At 63.5% G+C, this 21,587-nt stretch overlaps 1 protein-coding gene across 3 annotated transcripts; it reads right to left on the reverse strand.

Annotated features, from left to right (window-relative positions):
* Positions 1-2,260: 2,260 nt before the first annotated feature.
* SBK1 (SH3 domain binding kinase 1) lies at positions 2,261-19,305 on the reverse strand. Of its 3 annotated transcripts, none has more exons than XM_079321110.1 (4): positions 18,878-19,305; positions 6,260-6,457; positions 5,974-6,176; positions 2,261-4,707 (listed from the first exon to the last, which is right to left on the reverse strand). In XM_079321110.1, exons 1-4 carry the CDS (start codon positions 19,011-19,013, stop codon positions 3,925-3,927), a joined length of 1,320 nt encoding a protein of 439 aa, XP_079177236.1. In that variant the 5' UTR covers positions 19,014-19,305; the 3' UTR covers positions 2,261-3,924. The 3 variants fall into 3 exon arrangements, with proteins under 3 accessions (XP_079177236.1, XP_079177237.1, XP_079177238.1); XM_079321111.1 differs by having other exon boundaries at positions 6,260-6,462; positions 18,878-18,954; XM_079321112.1 differs by lacking the exon at positions 18,878-19,305 and adding an exon at positions 13,161-13,331 and having other exon boundaries at positions 6,260-6,462.
* Between the last annotated feature and the right edge of the window lie 2,282 nt (positions 19,306-21,587).

Below are 21,587 nucleotides of genomic sequence, written 5' to 3' on the forward strand. Positions count from 1 at the left end.
CCCGCTGGGGCCTTGACTGACACGTGTCCATCATCCCTGGCAGCTGGAATGGCAGAGAGCAGCGGGTCCCCGCGGGAAGGACGGGCAGGGACGAGCCCGAGCTGCCACCAGAAAGAGCATCGGGATGTGCCTGTGCCTGCTGCCATTCCTGCTGCATTCCCGCACCATTCCCGCATTATTCCACCATCATTCCCGCACCATTCCCGCATCATTCCCGCATTCCTCGGGCGCCCGCCCGGTTCCGCCGGGGACCCGGGTGCCACATGAGTCACACTTCCTCCCTACGCCCATGGCAGCGCGGTGCCGCCGCTATTTTTGGAAGTGTCAGGGAGCGGATCAGCCCCGAGCCGCGCAGTTAGCGATGCCCCAGGCCGGGCTGGCGGCCCCGTGTCCCCGGGCCAGGCTGGGGAACCCCCGGACCCCGAGCTCCCCGCGCTGCTCGGGCTGCGTGGCAACTCCCCGCTCATCCCACGGCCGCTCCTGAGTCAGCAGCGAGCTGAAGCACCATCCTAGTGGCGAAATATTACCTTTTAAAGGGTTTGTTTGCGCTCGGGGTGGGACTTCGTGCGGTGCCAGCTTGGCGTTGATCATTGTGCTCCCGAGGAGCAGATCATTCCCAGTTATTTTTATTCCCAGCCCCCAGTGTTTTAGCTGGGGCTGCAGTGCCTCACTAAGTGTCTGTGAGGAAAACCGGGCACCATCCAGCTCCGGAACCGAGGGGTGGATGAAATCCGAGGCGGGATCAGCAGCTGAGTGTCACAGCCGGGCCTTCCTGGCCTTCCCGGCTCGGAAGGATCTGGTTTTACGGGATGCTGCACGCACACCCACACCATTCCACACCTGCCACACCATCCCTCTTCCCTCCGCTCCCCCAGGATCTGTCCCAGTCGGGGATTGTTTTCCTCTCAGAGCAGTGATGGCGTTGCTCATCCCTCGCTCGGGGGGTGCCCAAGGGCAGCGGCCGTGACCCCGCAGCGCCCCGGAGCAAACCCGGAGGGGAGGCGGGGAGGCTGCGGCTCTGCCGGGCAGGTGGTGGCTTGGCAAACTTCAGCTCCGCTTTTTGTGGCTGAAGCTTTTGCCTGGAGACAAGCAGCTCCTGCCCCTCGCAGCATCCCGACCTTGCCGGGATAAAATTAGCCCCGTTTCACTTTGGATTAAAGGCAGCTCCGCCGGAGCCGCGCGAGCGCTTCGGCTCGGAGACGTCAAATGGCAGCGATCCCTTTTTTGTCTGGATCGGGGAGGGGAGACTCCTGCCAGCCAGAGCCTGGTGACAATGACATTGATTTCCTAGACCTCTCGGGGTGGCCAAATCTGTATTTTTAGCCGGGGAAGAGAAAAATACGAATCACGTGTCAGAGCAATGCTTTCCCTGCCCTGGTGGGAGGGAAGGAGCCGGGAGCCGTCGCTGCAGGAGCAAGGGATGAGCAGGACCCGCTGTCCGGAGCGGGGTTGGGGATGCAGCGGGACTACACTGTCCCAGCTCCATCCCCGCACTGCCCCGGCTCCATCCCTCCACTGCCCGGGCTCCATCCCCGCATTGCCCCGCACTGCCCGCACCCCATCCCCGCACTGCCCCGGGCTCCATCCCCGCACTGCCCCGGGCTCCATCCCCGCACTGCCCCGCACTGCCCCGGGCTCCATCCCCGCACTGCCCCGGGCTCCATCCCCGCACTGCCCCGGGCTCCATCCCTTCACTGCCCGGGCTCCATCCCTTCACTGCCCGGGCTCCATCCCCGCACTGCCCCAGCCGTGCCCACACAGCTCTGCCCTCCTGCAGTGTTGTCCCATTCCCAGAGGATCCAGTCCATCCTTCCGCATCCCCTGGGGCCATTTATCTTCCGGGGCAGGCGCTGCCTTCATCTCTGCTTCCCTGCCACCGCCTCCTCCTCCTCGCTCTCCCCCACCCTGCTCTCATTTCCCCAAGAAGACTTTAATGAAATCTGCCCTTAATTAAATCCACATTCATTTGCATAATTACCAGGAAATTGAAATTAGCCTACGGACGTGGCTGGAATACATTTGGCATCAGGCAGCCCTGGCTGTTCGGAGGGGGCTGCACCGAGGGCTGCTGGGTGCCCCCCACCCACGGGTGCTGCTCCCCACATCCCTTCTGTCCCTTCCCGTGGTGACAGGGTGAAAATGGAGGCACAGCCACTGCCGAGACCGCGGCAGGGCGGAGGCCGTGCCCTCCACCCCTGCACAAGCAGCATCACGTTTCCTTCAGTTAATAAAAAAAAAAAAAAGTCTTCACCGCCATTGAGAAATTTTTTGTTGCTTTTATAACTATGTATTTTGTAATTTTTATGGTTTCAGTTGTGGTTTTTTAAATCCTTTTCAACAGTGACAAACTGAGGTAACGTCTGTGACACTACAGCCTCTCCTACGGGAAGAAGGTCCGAAACCCGACAGCTGAGGGAACTGGAAATAAAAACCTGACAACCTACGGACACAGCGACCTCGACGGGGACAGAAATCACACCGGGCACCCCCTGGGACCCACCCGGGCGGTGCCACCGAGCCCTCCCGGGCCGCCCGGGATCCCTTATCTACATTATTGCACGAAAGATCGAGGACATCGAGGAACCTAAGGCAAAGAGGAGTAAAACCGGTGCCTAGCTCTCTACGTGGGGCAATGCTACGTCTAACGCCGGGCCCGGGGGGTGCCGGGGAAGGGGGCACGGCGGGGGCTGGGGGCGGCCCCTGCTCTGTAAACTGCTGCTGCTGCTGCTGGAAAGCGTTATAGCCCTTTGTGGGGAATTGGGGCAGCGGGGCGGCCCCACGGCACCCACCCCATGGGAGGGAAGCCCGAAGCGCAGCAGGGTGCTCCTGCCTTGAGGTGCCCCCACAGCGTCCCTGGGTGCCCAAATCCAGCAGGGAAGGTGAGACCTCCCCACACACCCCAGGACCTTGTCACTAAGGGGCCACCGGTGGCTGCTGCCACCACGCCCTGCCTCGCCGCAGCCGGCCCCGGCAGGGTCTGTCCCGCTGCCGCTTCCCCGCCAGCCCCAGGGGAGGGTGACAGGTTTGGGGAAGGGGTGACAGCAAGGAGGGGTGATGGGGACAGCACAGAGAGGCCGCTCGGAGCTCCCTGCCCTGCTCCTGTGCAGGCCAGCCTGGGAGGCACCGCTGCCACCTCCTCCCGTCCCTGGGTACAAAAATTCTGCAGGGGCACCACGGGGACACCAGCACGGCTGAGCCAGCCCAGCCCCGAGCATCCAACCCGCGGGATGGGCGGGCACAGCCCCGAGCGCAGGGAGCATCCCTCCGGCAGGGCAGGAGACAGGGACTGCCGGGGACAGGGGCTGGGACACACGGACACACAGACAGGGACACTTGCTACATCAATGGCTGCCAGCACCTCCCACGGCAGGGAGGCAGCCGGGAATGCCGGGGGTCCGGGGCTGCCGGCGGCCACCCGGCTCCCCGTCACCCACCTCCCCATCCCCTTCCAGTCCCCGGCAGTGCGGCAGGGACCAGGGGAAGAGGGCACATCACCCACCCAAACCTCCCCAAAGGCCTCCTCCACGGTGCAGGGTCATCGGCCTTCCCGCTCCCCGCACAGGGGGGGAGCACGGGCTGGGGGCAGAGCCGGTGGGCACCCACCACCCACTGCCCCCGACTCTTCCTCCCCGGCCTGGGAGAGCCCTCCCGTGCCAAGGGGAGCCTGGCAGGGGCAGCACAGCCGGGGCAGGGCTGGGGGTGCCCCTGGCCTCGCCCAGGCGGGATGGGGGGGATCGGCATCCTCGGCGCTACAGAGCGCAACCAGTTCTGTCCTTTTCCTCTTCCATTGTGTTTCTTCTCCACTTTTTTTTTTTTTTTTTTTTTTTCCTTTGGGAAACCCAGAGCCCGGTCCCGGCTCGTGCCGCCACCACCACCCCCAGGGCGGGGACGCGGGGCGGGGGGCGCGGCCGCCCCTCGCCGCCGTCACACGCAGATCTCTATTGCTGTGGCCAGGACCATCTGCCCCTTGCCCTTGTCCTGCCGTCCGTCTGTCCTGCTGGCCGCGCCCGGGGCGGCCGCGCCGGGCTCGGGGCCGCGCGCTGCGCTCGCCTCTGTCAGGACGGTCCTCTTGAGCGGGGCGGGGGTGCAGGAGGCGCCGGGCTCGTGGCAGTGCGGCCCGGCCGGCAGCTTGTCCCTGGCGTGCTTGCGGGAGCGGTAGGACGGCCGGCAGCGCACCTCGGCCATGAGGTCGCACTTGATGAAGTAGAAAACCTCCTTGACGGGGCAGCGCTTCTCGGGGTCGAGGGCCAGCAGGCGCTGGAACATCCGCAGGGCGCTGTCCGTGAAGCGCCGCCACTGCGAGGGCAGCCCCGCCAGCCGCCCCTTCTGCCACCGCACGAACTCCTCGAAGAAGGCGTCGGACGCCACCGCCGCCTCCCAGGGGAAGTTGCCGGTGAGGACGCAGAAGATGAGCACCCCGAAAGCCCAGACGTCGATGCTGGTGTCCACGGCGAAGCCCTCGGCGCGGCCGGCCTGGCACACCTCGGGCGCCGTGTAGGGGATGGTGCCGCTGATGCGCTTGACCCGGCAGCCCACCTTGCGGGTCATGCCGAAATCGGCCAGCTTGACGCGGCGGCAGTCGCGGTCGAAGAGCAGCACGTTCTCCGGTTTGATGTCCCGGTGCACCAGGCTCTTGCTGTGCATGTAGTCCAGGGCCAGGCCCAGCTGCTGCACGCAGCGCTTCACCAGCTCCTCGGGGAGCCCCACCTGCGGGGGGACACGGCGTGAGCCACCCAGCCCTGTGCAGTGACACCCAGCCCTGTGCAGTGACACCCCACAACTCTGTGGTCTCGTGGTCATGGGTGCTTGTGTTGGGTTGAAGTGGCCAGCAATGTGTATTCTGTCCCCATCTGTTGGAGCCGGGTGTGATTCCTTATCTCCTGGCACACACCATCTGCTAATGGGCACCTTTAAACCAGCTGGGACAATCATCTTTGTCTTTTCCACCACCCATCCTCCCTCCAGGAAGATATCATCTGTTAATGGGCCAATAAGTCCCACTGCATGACTGATAAAATTACATCATCCCACTGGGAGATGCTCCAGACAGGGGGAGGAACCAAGCATTTCCTACCCAGAGAAAAACTGAGATTTTGGACAGCAAGTTACTTTCTTTCCACTGGATTCCAGAGGAAAACCAGACCCTTCCACATAATCACTGGACCTTCAGAGGAAACTGCACCTTCTCCAGGAACACTGCTCCAGCTGAACCACATCTGCCACTGCAGGAGGATGCAGCCACCATTGAATGGGACTGCTGCCAACACCCTGACTGACTGACAGGTGTCAGCTTGGATTCTGACTCTGTCAGGGTTGGGATTGTTCTTTGTAACACTGTATTTCTATTTTAATTTTCCTAGTAAAGAACTGTTACTCCTAATTCCCATATATTTGCCTGAGAGCCCCTTAATTTCAAAATTATAATAATTTGGAGGGAGGGGGTTTGCATTCTCCATTTCAAAGAGAAGCTTCTGCCTTTATTGGCAGACACCTGTGCTTCAAACCAGGACAGTGCTTTTGTCTGAGTAGGCAGGGGGTGATGGTGGGTCCTGAGCCACCCAAGGGACGGGTGATGGGTCTCAGGCTCCCCATAGGATGGTTCGGGTTGGAGGGGGCCTTAAGGATTGTCCAGTTCCAACCCCTGCCCTAGGCAGGGACATCTCCCACTAGCCCAGGTTGCTCCAAGCCCCATCCAACCTGGCCCTGGACACTTCCAAGGATGGGTTAGCCATAACTTCTCCAGGAAAAGGGTGACGGGTCTCAGAACATCCTAGGGACAGGTGATGGATCTTGGGTCACCCAAGGGATGGGTGATGGGTCCCACAGCTGTTTGTGGTCAAGCCCAGCCCAGACAGGGGTGCCCAGTCCATGCACCCCTTCCCACATGGGCACAAAGCACAGGGGCAGCTTTGCCCAACACCCCCCGAGACCCCACATCCCCCAGAGGCTCCCAGGGAGGTGCTGGGGTCCCACCTGAGGCGGGATGATGTCGAAGAGGTCCCCACCAGGGGCGTACTCCTGAGCAAAGACGTAGCAGTCCTCGGTCTCGAAGACCACGTCAAAGACCTTGATGATGAAGGGGCTGGAGGAGAGCGTGTTGGTGATGCTGAACTCCCGCAGGAAGTTCTTCAGCTTGGTCTTGCTCTTGTTGACGAACTTCAGGGCCATCTTGGTGCCTGTGGGGGGCAGGGGACAGGAGTGAGCCCTGGGCCGGGACAGCCCGGGCATCCCGCTCCCAGCACCCACCCGCTGCCCTCACCTGTGCTTTTGTGGGACACCAGGTCCACCTTGCCGTAGGTGCCCTTGCCGAGCTCGCGGATGAGGTCGTAGTGCTTGGTGATGTCGGTGCCCGAGAGGGTGCGGATGGCCAGGGACTGCATGTCCTCGGTGATCAGGGGCACCCCGCAGCAGCCCAGCTTGCGCGACGGCTCCTGCTCAATCGAGCCCGTGCTCATGGCTGCGCTGCAAGGCAGAGGCGGCGCGGCTGCCGGGGGGCTGCACAGGCACCGTGTCCCATCCCGTCCACTCCTGTCCACTCCTGTCCCATCTCGTCCACTCCTGTCCACTCCTATCCCATCCCATCCACTCCTGTCCCATCCCATCCACTCCTGTCCCATCCTGTCCACTCCCGTCCCATCCTATCCCATCCCATCCACTCCTGTCCCATCCCATCCACTCCCGTCCCGTCCCAACCACTCCCGTCCCATCCTGTCCCATCCCGTCCACTCCTGTCCCAGTGGTGCCACCCCAACCCAGAGGCTCTGGAGGGGATGCTCCAGCCCCCATAGGCACTGCAGCCATGTGGATGTTTGGGGTCAAAGGGAGGGCTGCAGGTATGGCAGAAACAAGGACAGGAGACAGGACATGGACACGCACAAGGACACACGTGGATACAAACAGGGACACACTCATGGACGCATTTTCTCAATGTGTTCATAGACGTGGGGCAGGACAGGAGCTAAGGCTCTTTGGGGGCCCCCTCTGCTGCTGTGTCCCCAGTGGGGTCCCCAAAATCCAGCCCTGGCCAGTCCTGACCCCCTCCAGAGCTGAGCCTCACACCAGCCAGGGCTGCCTGATGTATTCCAGCTCCAGAGCAGAACCAGGACCTGCCCAGGCACAAAGGGGACACAATGGCTCTGCAGCAAATCCCTGCCTCACATCTCTCCCAACATCCACCAGCACCAACTCCTGGCCTTTGCTGGCCAGGGTGCCAGACACTCTGGTGTGGAGAATCCCAGAATCCCGACTGCTTTGGGGTTGGAAGGGACCTTAAAGCCAGTCTTGTTCCATGGGCAGGGACACTGCCACTGTCTCAAGTTGTTCCGAACCCCAATGTCCAACCTGGCCTTGGGCACTGCCAGGGATCCACAACTGCTTTGGGCACCCTGTGCCAGGGCCTGCCCACCCTCCCAGGGAACAATTCCTGCCCAATATCCCATCCAGCCCTGCCCTCTGGCAGTGGAAGCCATTCCCTGTGTCCTCTCATTCCAGTCCCTTGTCCCCAGTCCCTCTCCAGCCCTCCTGGAGCTCCATTAGGCATTGAAATGGGCTTTAAGGTTACGCCAGAATCTTCTCTTTTACAGGCTGAACAATCCAAATTCTCTCAGCTTTTCCTCACAGCAGAGGTGTTCCATCCCAATAATTATCACTGTGGCCTTCTCTGGACTTGCTCCAACATATCCATGTCTTTTTCTGTGCTGGGGACCATCAGCAGGATGCAGCATTCCTGGTGGGATCTCTCCAAAGCAGAGCAGAGGCCGGCCTAGCCAGCAGCACATGGACAACAGCACCTACATTCCTCACTTCCAACAAACCAGGGATTGTTTTCTTCTGACTCTGACCATTCCCACAAGAAGATCCAAGCTTGGAGTCACCCACCACACCACCACAGCAGTGAAACCACCCCAGCATCTCCTCTGATGTCTTCAGGGCCCTGCCTCACCCTCCATCACGGCACAAGCACAAACCCGGGGCAGGCAGGGATGTGGGGAGGGCTGCAGGTGGACAGAGAGAGCTCAGGTGGTGCCCACGGGCTGACACCCACACAGGGGCTGTGGCAGCCACCCCAAAATGGTGCCAGATACCCCACAAAGCACCTGCAGCACCCCACAGTCAGGATCCCACACAAGGATCCTCCCAGCCCCTTCTCAATAAGGCTGAGTCGGATCTCCAACTTCTCCCTCCTTCCTTCCTTCCTTCCTTCCCCCCACTGTGCTGCCTGTCATCCCAAACCAAAGCTCAGCTTTTTCACTTATTATAGTTATATTTTTTCCCTGGGAAGTTGGGGAAAAAATAGAAAAGGAACTTCAACATCATGATGTTCCAAAAATGTAACAGTTTGACTCATAAGATCTCCGAAGCAGCTCATCTCCATAGTGTTTCATTGGCCCCTTGGCAGAGGAGCACCATCTCAGCGTCTGGGTGCTGGAGGTGGAGGTGGATCAGCAGCAGCTCGCTGGAGGCAGGACTGGGAACAGCCCCCAGCATCCTGCACGAAGAATTCCGGCTACGCTTGGATTTACGATTGCGCTCATCAATGTCCCTTAATTACCGGCGTTGAAATGCAATTATTCAAGTCGAGAAGGTTGGGTTTGAGGAAAAACCCTGCTGGTTGGATGGGAGAGAGGAGAGGGAGGACTGGCAGCTTGTGGAAGTGCTCTCCAAGTCAAGGACTGTTTGTTTTTCCCCTTGGCTCAGCCTGTTGTGGTTTCCAGGTGTCTCCTTCCCAAGCAGCAGCCGAGGAACATCCATGGGAAGCAGGGATGCCGCCAAGTCGGGTCCCGTGCTGCGGCGTGGGCTGGCACAGCTGGCACCGGGATGTGCTGCCAGGGTTCGGGATGTGCCGGGATCGTGCCGCAGTGCCACGGTCAGCTCCGAACACAGCCCCGCCTCGGCAGGGCTAACGGGAACACGGGGCCGCCGCCCATCCCAGGAGAGCCCGAACAGCAGCAGCCACCGAAATACCGACGTGCCGAAGCCAAGGAAAGTGTAAACGCAGAAGTTTTCATTAAAAATTGAAAAGCTTTGGAAAACGCGTTGGGTTTGACGTGAGCAGCGGAGCGGGACAGCAGCAGGAGGCGGCGAGAGCTCGGTTCCAGCTCCGTGCACTCCCAGGGACAGCAGGGATGGGGAACAGCAGCACATGGAGGGATGGCAGTGCCGGTGTGGCAGGAGATGCCACCAGCTCAGCCTGGCCAGGGCTGAGGTCCCACATCCTTCTGCAGCCAGGCCAGTCACACCTGGAGCACCTGTGCAGCCGGGTCGGGTCACACCAGAGCCAGAACGGGGCCTTTTCCCAGCACCCCAACTCCTCTCCCGCCCCAAAACCCAGGCAGAGGAGTCAGCACCGTATCCGAAGGAAGCCAAACTCACTCCAGCTCAGTCCCAGGCGTTGCTGAAGGAGCTTTCAAAGCAGGGAGGGAGGATGCGCGTCCCGGCCGAGTCTGGCAAAGCCCCCGGGCTCAGGATCCCGGAGTGACAGAGGCAGCGAAGCTGCTGCCCCGCGGCCCCGGGACCTGCCGCTCGCCACAGGCGGCTCCTGCCGTCATCTCCGCATCCCGAGCCATTTCTCCTACTATTCAGACTAAAATTGTTCTGTGTTTAAGCTTCAGAACCGTTTATCTCATTGAGTGAGGAGGATAATCCACCCACCTCTTCCTTGCTCCCTGGCAGGTATTTATAGGCAGCCACTCGTCTCCCGTCGGCAGCTGCCGCTCCTCTTCCCAAACCTGCCGGCTCCAACCCCAGCCCCGAGGAGCAGATCCCAAAAGGACATTATCCCACAGCCCAGCATCCTGCCAGGAGCCGCGGCTGGCACCGACAATGCTGCTCCAGCGCTGTTCCCTGCTTTGCCCTGCTCTGGATCCCGCTCCGCCGCACGCCCAGCCCTGGGCACACCGGCTCTGCCGATAACTAATTGCAAACTCATTAGGAGCTCATTGAGAGGAGCAGAGGCCGCCCGGGAGAGTTGCCCCAGGCTCCCGCAGAGGAGGCTGCTGGAGCAGCGGCTGCTTGGAAATTAAGAGGGAAAAGAGGGGAAAAAAATCCCTCTGGCCACATCAGAGATAGAAAAACAACCCGGTTACTGAGGGAGGTTACAGGAAAAGGGTTTGGGCAGAGCCTGGTGCACGGGCGAGCTCCAGGGGCTGGGACTCGCACCGTGGGCTGTTCTGGGGCAAGGATTTTGGAAAATGAAGGGAAAAATCTATGCAGAGCAGGGGCTCTGTAAAACACAGATTCCTCTTTAAAGAGGGGAGAAATGTGACGTGCAGCAGTGGGATGGGCACAGGCCCACACTGCTCTGTGCCTGCACTTGGCAGAGCTTTGATTTTTGCCCATTCCCATCCCCAAACCCTCAGTTATGAGCAGGTAACACCGACTCCCACCCAAGCCCAGCCGGCTGGATGCCAGGGCATCGCTCAGGAGGGACCTCCCTCCCTCCACACCCCAACCAGCTTCAAACCTGCTCTGTTTCCTCTAAACAACAAACTGAGCCAGCAAAGTCATGTCCTGAGCCCTGCAGAGCTGTCCCCTCTCCCAGTTCTCCACATGCCAGCACCAGCCTGGTGACACCGGAACGAGGGGCCGGGGTGCTCTGGCCATGCCCCACGTTGAGCTGCTGCCTGCCAGGGCCCCACTCCATTCCCAGCCCCTGCCACCTTCATTCCTGCCTGACCCCGTTCCAGGGATATCCTCTCCTCCCTGCCGTGCCGCTGGGACCCGCACACCAGATATGAGCTGTGCTTCCCAGGGGCTGTGGCACGCTGGAGCCCAGGGAGGGCTCACAAAGGCGCCTTGGCCTAACGAGGACAACGTGGGGGCAGGACAGGAATCTCACCGAGGCTCGGAGGCACCGGCACCCAGCATGGCCAGGCAGCCTCCAGCCAGACCGGCCACCACCTCCCACCTCACCCAAAGCAGCAGAACAGGCACGGGGAAAGGGTTCCTGCATCCATGTGCCACTCCAGGGCCATCCAAAGGCACTCAGCACAAGCCGAGTGTGTCCTCGAGGGGCTGGTCACACACGGCACGGGGACAGCCCCTCTGCCAGCACGCCGCAGCCCAGGAGGAGCAGCCACCTCAAAGAGCCCATGGGTGGGGCACGTCCCCAGGTGCAGCTGGCTCCAGCAGCGGGACAGCGCCGGGAAGCGCTGGAGCACCACGGCAGCACGGAACCAGCACCAAACCTCCACTGAAGCACCCCAGCAACTGGAGCTCCCCAGTGCCCCCAGGTTAGGACCGAACTGGCTCTGAATTATCCAGTACTTCTCATACCAGCTCCTCGCCTAGACCAGAGATTGTCTTCGACAAAGCCAATGAATGCCAGCCAGGCATGGGCTCCCAGCCCAGCTGCTCTCCCAGTGCAGATGTTCCAGCTGCAGGGCAGGGTCAGGCCCTGTCACACCCATCCACGGTGTTCCCCGCTGCAGGAGCCATCTCCCATCCTGGCCAGCAGCCCATGACAAGCTTCCTCAGCCTTTGGTCGCAGGATTCAGGTTTCACAGACCAATTTGGGAAGAGCAAACAAAGCAGTGCCAGGACTGTCCCCGGGGAGCCACCACTCCTCCTTCCTGCCACCGCTCCCTGTGCCCTCTGCACAGCAGGATTTTCCCTGCGCTCATCCACGCGGGGCTGTCTCTGTCCATCGGCCCCAGTGACAGGACCTTGGCTGCCTTTCAGTGCTTGGCCTCCCGGGGTTTTGCTGCCGAGCAGGATGGCTTCGTTAGGACCTCGGCTCCTCCCGCCTTCGCCGCCAGCACCGGGGATTTATGATTACTTCATTGTTTGATTGGTTTCATCAGCCTGTCATCATCTCCCTCCCAAAACTCTTCCGCCAGCGCCGGCAGCACCGCACGGGTGGGATCTGCAAAGACAAACGCCCCGAGCGGCACCTGCCCGAGCCCCCAGCCGGCCCTCCTGGCGACAACAGGGACATGTCCCTCTGCCACAACAGCCAGTCCTGACTCCGCAGCCAGGGCTTTGTGTGCCCCGTGCAGCCCGGGCATCGCCGACCGGGATAATCCCAGGAAAGAGGATGCTCCCAGCTCTGCCATGCTCTCCTCCCGCAGACCCCCGGCGGGTGACACGGTGACACGGTGACACCGGGCGGGTCGGGGGCTTGGCACACGGACACTCTGCCCTCTGCCTCCCGGTGGGTCCAGGACACAGGGGTGCCGAGTCCGGGCCGCCCTGTCCCCGGTCCCTGAGCTGTGCTGGGGCTCCCGGCTGGCGTCGCTCGCCCGCGGCCACGGCGGCAGCGAGGCCGGACCTGCAGGAAAGTGGGTCACGCTCCCCCTTCCCCTGCAGCCGGGGACACGCGGGGTGCGATGGAGGCCGGCCCCGCTCCCGGGCCGGGGGACAGGGGGGACAGCAAGGGACAGCAGGGGAGGTGAAAGGGGACATAGGGGAGGTGATGAGGGGACACAAGGAGACGGGAGGGGACGTGGTGAAGGGATGCGAGAGGAGACAAGGAGATGACGAGAGAAGATGACACGGGGAGATGGCGAGGGGACAAGAGAGGACACGATGAGGAGAGACAATGAGGGGAAACGAGGGGAGATGATGGACGGGGCATGAGGGGCGATGACAAGAGGACATGAGGGGAGGTAATAGGGAAGACAGGAAGCTGGTGAGGGAAGACAAGGGGAGGTGAGGGAACATGAGGGGAAACAAGAGGAGATGAGATGGGGAGGTGATGAGGGAACACAAGGGGACACAATGAGGGGACGCGAGGGAACACGGCCTGAGCTGCCCCCGAGGCCGCCTCTCCCTGCTCTCCCCTTCCCCTGTTCTTATCTACCTTCCAGCTCAGCGCACCCTTCCAGACACCCCCAAACCCACCGGGAGCCCCCGGGGAGCAGCCCCGCGGCCCCAGCACGGCTCGGTGTCACTCACGCCCCTCCGTCCCCATCCCTTCCCTGCCGTACCGGGGCCGCCCGGGGCGCAGGTGCCACTGGCCGCCGGAGGGACCCGAGCCGGGGGGGCCGATCCAGGGGGCAGCGCGGTGCCCACCCCGCTCCATTCATCCTGGAGCGCCGCTTGTACCGGGATGGGGGATTTATCCCCTCCCCGCGCCGTGCGGACAAACAAAGGGCGGCCTCGGTACCGGGCGGGCAGCGCACCCCCATCCCCGCACCCCCATCCCCACACCGCCGCCTTACCGGAGGGGCGAGCCGCCGCCGCGCCCCGTCCCCGGCGGGAGAGGAGCCGCCGCCGCCGCCGCGCTCCGCCCGCCCCGCCGGGCTCCTCATGCCGCGGCCCCGCCGCCGCCGGAGGAGCGGAGGGAGCGGAGGAGCGGAGGGAGCGGAGCGCGGCGCCCCCCGCAGCCCCGGCAGCGCCCGCCCCGCGCCGCGCTCCGCCCGCACCGGCAGCGGCGCCGCCCCGGGGAGGGAGCGGAGCGGGAGGCGCGGGGGGGCTCCGCCGCCGGCCCCGCGGGGCGGGGGGATGCGGAATGAGCGATGCGGGATGCGGGGCGCTGCTTGTCCCCGCCCTCCCGATGTAGCCGGGGGGAGTCGGTGCGGGAGCAGCCCAGGAAAGGGGGCTCGGGGCTGAGCCGCCCCCTCCCCGCCCGGTGCGGAGCTCCGGTACCGCGGGTTGGGCTCGGAGCAGAGCGCGGCGCTGGGGACAATGGGGATGGGAGCGGTGCTCCGCAGGGGGCGGCTTCGCGCCCTACCCCACCCGAGGCCCCACAGCCCGAGCATGGAGTATCCGGGGGTCACAGCAGCGTGCAGCCGGAATGCCAAAGCACACATCCGTGTCCTGCTGCCCGCTGCTTCCCTGGGCCCTGCTGTCTTTGAGCCCTCTGAGACTCGGTGGGGCTCCTTCGGCACAGGTGATGCCCCCGTGGTGTGGGTGATGCCCTGCCTGGGTCAAAGAATGGTTTGGGTTAGAAGGGACCTTCAGGATCCTCTCGTTCGACCCCCTGCCATGGGACACCTTCCATCATCCCAGGCTGCTCCAGCCCCATCCAACACGGCCTTGGACACCGTCTAGGGATGGGACAGCCACAGCTTCTCTGGGCACCCTGAGCCACCATGGCACAGAGAGCCCCCCAGAATGCTGCTCCTCAATGCGTGCAGGATGTGGCTCATGAATGGTGGGAACATCCAGGCCAAGCCAGGGAATGCCAGATGAAGCAAAGACATCACGGGGGCTTCCCTTCAGGTGCCTTGAATTTGGCAACACTTTCAGCAAGTGATGCTGGAGCTGGGCACCAGGAGCTCGCAGGCACCTCCAGCCTGGGGGACAGTGACAGCTCGCCCGGAGGAAGGCAAGGGGTTGGCACCGTGCTCCCTCTTGGAGCATCCCTTGCCTTCCCCGATTTCCTTCTGTGCTCACGAAGCCAAGAAGGGATGTTTAACACAGGCCAGGCTTTGCTTTGGGACTTGCCTCTCATCTGGGCGCCAGGTCCTTTCGCTCCCGCGATGTCACTCTAAGGGGACTCACAGCCGTGGGGCTGCCCCACGAGGGGCGCAAAGGCTGTTCCCACACATGGGCTGTGCCCTCTCCTCTGGGGCCGAGGCCGTCCCGCGGCCCCCTGAGGCCCCACAAACCGGGGAGGGCCGGGGAGCCATCGGCACTGACTCACGGATGGCTCCGCTCGCGCTGAGGATGCAATTAAGTCTTTTCATGAATGACTTTAAGGCAAGAGGCTGAATCACACTCCGACACTCCGCTTCAATTTGTGCCGGCATCGGCTCTGCCACTGTCACCCTCCTCCCGCCCTGCTCCCGGGGCCGGTCCCCTCCACGCCCCCGGTTCCTGACACGGCTCCCGGCTCCTGCGGCTGGGATGTTCCAAGTGTGGGTGGTTCCCACCGGGATGGAGGGATCGGAGAGGCATTGGGAGGAGAAATGCTGGAGCGCGGTGACCCGGCCGGGGTGGGGCTGGCGATGCTCGGAGCGGGGGCTGGAGCAGTACAGGAGAAAATCTGAGGGGTGACAGTGAAAGAGGAAAACAGGGGAGATGGGCAGAGCTGGGGTGCTCTGTGTGTCCCTGGGGATGGGCAGAGCTGGGGACTTTGTGTGTTACCATGGGCAGAGCTGGGGTGCTCTGTGTGTCACCAGAAATGAGCAGAGCTGGTTGCTCTCTGTGTCACCCCTGCAGCAGACCCGGGCCAGGGGAAGCCACGGCTGCTCTATGTGCCGCTAGGGATGGGGTGTCTCCATCCTCGCCCCTTCCCCTGGCTCCTCGCCCCGTGTCCCCTGCCCGTCCTTGCGGTGCCATCCCGGCTGCCGCAGCTCCTGCTCGCCGCGTTCCGAGCGGCTCCTCCGAGCTCTCTGTCAACTCTCTCCCTATTTATAGCTCGGGGCTGTTTCTAGGTCAGGCGGGAGGTGCCGCTGCCCGGGGAGCCGGCCCAGGCACCGGGAGGGGGCTGCAGGGACAGTGTCACACGCCCCACACGTGGGGCAGCTCCCAGTGTCACCATCCCGGTGCTGTGCACAGGGGCTGAGCTGGCACTGGGACCAGCTGGGCCTGGCAGGGCTTTGTGGGATTCCATGGGGCTCTGTGGGGCTTGGCAGGGCTTTGTTGGGCTCTGTGGGGCTCCATGGCACTCATCGGGGCTCCATGGGCTTCACCAAGTCTTCATGGGACTTTGTAGGGCTCAGCAGGGCTCACTGGGACTCCATGGGGCTCTGTGGAACTCAGTAGGGCTCCGTGGAGCTCTGTGGGCTCCATGGGGCTCAGCAGAGCTGTGTGGGGTTCAGGAGGGCTGTGTGGGGCTCCATGGGGCTCAGCAGGGCTGTGTGGGGTTCAAGAGGACTGTGTGGGGCTCCATGGGGCTCAGCAGAGCTGTGTGGGGTTCAGGAGGGCTGTGTGGGGCTCCATGGGGCTCAGCAGGGCTGTGTGGGGTTCAAGAGGACTGTGTGGGGCTCCATGGGGCTCAGCAGGGCTGTGTGGGGTTCAAGAGGACTGTGTGGGGCTCCATGGGGCTCAGCAGGGCTGTGTGGGGTTCAAGAGGACTGTGTGAGGCTCCATGGGGCTCAGCAGGGCTGTGTGGGGTTTAGGAGGGCTGTGTGGGGCTCCATGGGGCTCAGCAGGGCTGTGTGGGGCTCAGCAGAGTTCCTTGAGCTTCTGTGGGAGTCCATGTGGTTCTGTGGGAATCTGTGGGGCTCCCTAAGGATCTCTGGGGCTCCTCAGAGCTTGCCAGACCCCCCTGTGACTCCGGGAGGTTCCACGGGGTCCGTGGGGCCCGTCAGGTTCCTCTGGGGCGTCCCCGCCCCTCGGTGGCAGGCGGGTGACACGCACACCGAGCCATAGTAACACCCGGGAGTGCCCGCACTGAGCTCGTGGTCTTCAAAGCACTCCCGGAATATTAATAACTAATTAAGATTAACGAGATGAAAGGAGCCGGATCAAACATGCTTATCACCTCGTGCAATCCCAAACCGTGCGAAGAGCCCCCGCCCCCCGAGGGACCGCGGGTGGGATTTATGCTCGGAAAGGGAATATCCGGCTCATGCCGGGGGATGGGCTTGGACAGGGTGGGCAGCGGGAAATGACCCAAAATATTCCAACGTGCCAAATCCCCGGGGAATTCAGCGAGAAGGTCGCTTGTCCCTTGGCCATGGCTGCGTCAGAGCGGGAGCCGAGGGTCTGAGCCCCACCCGGACCGGGGTCCCAAACCTTCCAAACCTGCCGGGGATCTGCAGGGGTGTGCGGGGGTGTGCGGGGATGCTGGGGAGGAGCAGCGCAGGCGAGGAGGGAGGGAAGGCGGCGGCGGAGCGCAGCGGGAGCCGCAGCACGAGCGGAGGGGATCCGCTCCCCCCGGGGGCTCCGGGTGTCCCCTCGCCCCTGGGGACAGAGCACATCCAGGGGATGGGTATTCCCAGGGGAAGGGGTGGTGGGAACTGGTTCCTGGAGCGCGGGGCGAGGGGCTCAGACCTCCCCCCCAGCTCGGTGTCCCCCCTGGTGACAGCCGGCAGGAGATAGCAGAATTCACGGGATTCTCAGAATTCACCGAATTCCCGGTGGCTGCTCGCACCCGGGAGCCGCGGGACAGCCCCTCTGGTGATGGGGACACATCGAGCCCCCGCCGGGGACCCTCGGGGGCTGCCCCGGCCCAGGGGGCTGCAGGGACCGCCGGGCGGGGGCACAGCGCCCCAAGGGATGGATCCCCTGAGCCCGGCTGGGGCAGCACCGGCCGCGTTTGGGATCTTGGGAATGGTGCTGAGCCTGGAGCACAGTGAGGCTGTTCCGGCACTGGGATGGAGCGGGACGGGAGCGGGCTCTTTGGGATGGGCTGCTTGGGAGGAGGAGCAGAACGGGTCTCTTGGAGGGGAAGGAGGGACGGAAGTGGGGCACGGGGAGAGCACGGAGTGCCCCGGTACCCCAACACAGCCGGCACCGCCGCCCGCCGCCTCCGCTCGCTGCCCGTTCTCCTGGCACCATCTAGAGGCTGCGGGGACGGGCACGGGGGGACGGGACAGACACGGGCAGACTGACACAGCGGGAAAGACGCGAGAACAGACACGAGGGGACAGACACAGGGGAGAGACGCGGGGAACACACGTGGGGACAGGCAGGGGGGGACAGACACGCTGCCACAGCACCCACGCGTGCTGGCACAGGGGGCAGGACCAGGGCCGGGCGCCGGGGCGGTGACAGAGCAGGGACAGCACTTCCTGTCACCCCGGCGAGCCCACCCCGGTGGGGCTGTGCTGGAGGTGACAGGCGGTGGCAGCTGTGTTCCCACGGGGTGGAGACAGACTGAGGGACAAGCTGGTGACAGCCAGGGACCGGACACACACCCACACACCAGTGCAGCCCACCTTGAAGCAGAGCAGGACAGGGAGAATCCCCTGGCCACAAACCATGGGTATCCGTCCCTCGCTGTCCCCTGAGCAGGGTGGAGGAACCCTGGGCCACCACGCAGGACCCCGGGCCACCACCACTGCCACCCCGGGTCCTCCTTCCCTGGCTGAGAATGCCAAACGATGCCACCTGTGGCCTGACACAGGCTGGATGCCACTGGCCAGCTCGGAGCCCGGGCTGGGCTGAGGGACAGGAGCCCTGGGAATTCTGTGCACCCTCCCAGGCAGCAGCACCCACACCCAGGCACTGTTCCCCCCACCTGGCCACTGACTCACGGGAACTGAGGCTCCAAAACCCCATTATTTACACCAAAACAAATCCTACAGCTTCCTGCAACCCGGGAGGAAGGACAGGCGCCTGGATTGTTCCAGCCGATGGCCAGAGGCCCCCCCAGATCTCGCTGGGGACAGCCCCAGGCAGGGGCTCTGCTCGGGGCTGGCAGTGTGGGGCAGGAGCCGGCAGTGGCTCGGTGCCACGGAAGAGCAGTTGGGCACAATATGTGCCAGCACTCACACCTCGCACCCTGCCGGCTGCCCGGCTAATTCCGGCACCGCCACATTCTCCTTGGCTGTCGCTCAGCAGCGCCGAGGGGAGAGGAGATTTCGGGAAAGGGGGAGGCGAGCACCGGTGCTGCTGCCCAGAGGGACAGGACTGGGGGAGCCTCTCCTTGTGAACCCCCCAATTGCACTGGGCAGGGAGGAGCAGAGACTGGCCTGGGACCCTGCTCAGGTGAGCTCAGGCTTCAGGATGGATCGAGGGAGGCCCTGGGATAGCTCCGGGAGGCCGTGCTGCCCACAGGGCATGGCACGGGATGCCCAGCGGGGTCCTGGAGCGCTGCTGCCAGGACAGCACAGCCCGGGCGGACACACGTGCTGAGCTCTGAGCGCAGCATCTCCCGGCACAGCACCGGCTCCGGGCTCCTCTGGCCAGGACAGGACGCTCCAGCTCCCAAAGAAACTTTGGCACGGCCCGCCCTGCACTGTCCCAGCCCGGCTCGGTGTCTCGCTCCCGGTCCGTGCCCTCCCGTGTCCCCACCGGGGCTGTCCCGGGCTGCGGCACTGACCTGTGCAGGTGCAGGGGCTGCAGCTCCTCTTTCTGGAAGCAGACGAAGCAGAAGGAATCCATCGCTCAGGTCCGGTGGCCACCGCGCCCGGGCGAGGGTGACCGCAGGGCAGGCAGTGCCGGAGGGGTGTTGGCATCTTCCTGGCCGGTGCCGGCGCTGGCCGGGGGCTCAGGCCGGCCCTGCCGGGGCCATGGTGTGGTGGCCGGTCACAGGGCCGCGCTGAGTGCCGGCACCGGCGGCTGCCCGGGCACGGCGGCGGCTCCGGGCTGTGCCGTGCCCCGCGTCCCGCTCACAGCGGGGCCGGCGATGCCCGGTGCCACCCCGGCACCCATGGCTGCCAGTGCTCAGGGGGTGCGAGCAGCGCCCTGCGATGGCATCAGCAGCTCCGAGGCACCGGCCGAGCCCTGCGGTGCTTCAGAGCCCCTGGGCACCGGGCAGTGTCCGTGCCGCGGTGACGGACAGTGTCCCGGGCAGCAGCGGGGGCCCGGCGGGGCCCGGCAGCATCCAGCGCCGTCGGAAGGGTCCGGCAGCCCCACACACCGACGGAGGGCAAAGTTGTGCCGTCGTGGAGCGGCGGCTCCGCGGGGCTCGTCTCACCGAGAGCAGCCGCTCGCTCTGACAGCTACAGCAGCGTGCGAGTATTAATAGCTGCCGACTCCCGCGGCGAGGCTGCGAGTTAACTCCTCCGATGCCGCCGGCCCGCTGCCCGCGCTGCTTCTGGGCTCGCCAGCACGGGCTGGGAGCGGGCAAACTCCGCCCGGGACACCGCGAGTCAGCCAGGAGCCCGTGCTCCGTCCCCAGGGCCACATCCCCGCTCTGGGCAGCGCTGGCACAGGGGACATGGCACAGCCGGCGGGAAATCTCTCAGCCTGGCTGCTCGTGGGTGGCCCGTGGCTGCTGGTGGTGGAGGAGGTGGCCTGGGAGCCGTCCCCTCTGTGGGGACACGGTGGGGCAGGACACGGGACAGGAGCACCATGGGGCCTTGTGAGGGCTGTCCCTGCCTCAGAAACGCATCCCTGGCTTACAGCAGTGTCCCTTTGCCCCTTGAGGAGTGTCCCTGTCCCACAGCAGTGTCCCTTTGCCCCCTGATGAGTGTCCCCCCCATTGCTGCAAGCAATGTGCAGCTGAGTCAGAAGCCCCCAAATTCACAAGTCCCTGACATGTCACTGTTCCCCATCCATTGGGAGCGGCTCAGGAACCAACACACGTCCCTCAGGTCCTTGGAACCCTGCACCCAGTGTCCTGGGACGGGAGCAAAAGCCTTGTCCTTGGGGAGCCAGAACAGGGAGAGGCTTCCCCAGGCTGGCCTCGGGCTTCGTCATCTCTCCTTCTGAATTATTCAGTGAGTGGCTCTGCCTGCGGCGTCTGCTCCGGCCACACCCCCGCTAATGGCAGAAATCGATGGCTTTTTAATTCCTCGTGGCCAGAAAGCTCCTGGCTGTGCTGCTTTGGGTCCTGTCCTCCCAGGAGACTCTGGCGATCTCAATTTTATCTCACAGAATCTTGGAATCCCAGAATGGTCTGGGTTGGAAGAAACTTTAAAACTCATCCCATTCCACCCCCTGCCATGGGCAGGGACACCTCCCACCATCCCAGGCTGCTCCAAGCCCCATCCAGCCTGGCCTTGGACACTGCCAGGGAATCCAGGGGCAGCCACAGCTGCTCTGGGCACCCTGTGCCAGGGCCTGCCCACCCTCCCAGGAAACAATTCCTTCCCAATATCCCATCCATCCCTGCCCTCTGGCAGTGGGAGCCATTCCCTGTGTCCTGTCCCTCCATCCCTTGTCCCCAGTCCCTCTCCAGCTCTCCTGGAGCCCCTTTATGCCCTGGAAGGGGCTCTGAGGTGTCCCTGGAGCCTTCTCTTCTCCAGGTGAGCACCCCCAGCTCTCCCAGCCTGGCTCCACTGGGGCTGTGTAGGGTGTTTTCAATGATCCTCTTTCCATGCTGGTCCTTGTGTGTTGGGAGAAGAAGCATCAGCATCCCCCAGGATGGCACTGACGGAATCCATGGGCCCCCAGTCCCCTGGCATCCACCCAGGCACCCACACACCAGGAACACACTGCAGGAGCAACAAAAATGTTAAAATTTAATGCCTTGACTAATGGGCTGAGCAGAGTGGAGCAGAAACCTGGAGGAAAAAGGAAGAGGATGAGAGTTCCCAGGCCTGGGGAGCCCCTGATGGGTTCCTGGAAAAAGAGGACACCTCTTTGGCTCATGGGACCCTCTGCCTCAATAAATAAAATCCCACCCCAGTGTTGGACCAAGGGGCCAGTCACAAATCCCTGTGGCTCCTGGTGGATCCCCACAGGAGCTCCTGATGAGGGACAGAGCCCTCAGAATGAGACCTTGCCCTTGGGCACCCAGGTTCCATCATCCTCCTCCACCAGCAGCTGCACCTCTGCTGGGGTCGCACCAAACCATGGCACACTGAGAGCAGGGAGAGGCACAGGAGGGCAGGTCAGGACATCCTGCTGGGCTGTCTGGGTGGGTTGGAGATCTGGGAAGAGGCTGGGACAGGCTGAACTTCGTGTAGGTTCAAGAGAAGCCACAACCTGAAGGAGTCCTTTCTCCCTGCCTGCAGGAGAGCAGAGGGAGAGAACTGCCCTGGCTTCCTCCTGCTGCTCTGGCTCTGGAGAGCTTGGAAGGGGTGGTTTGGACTCTGAGATGAATTTCTGGGGCTCCCTTTCAATAATCCCCAGACATCAGACCC

Source organism: Erithacus rubecula, assembly GCF_903797595.1.
Source record: "Erithacus rubecula genome assembly, chromosome: 17".
Taxonomy (NCBI): Eukaryota; Metazoa; Chordata; class Aves; order Passeriformes; family Muscicapidae; genus Erithacus; species Erithacus rubecula.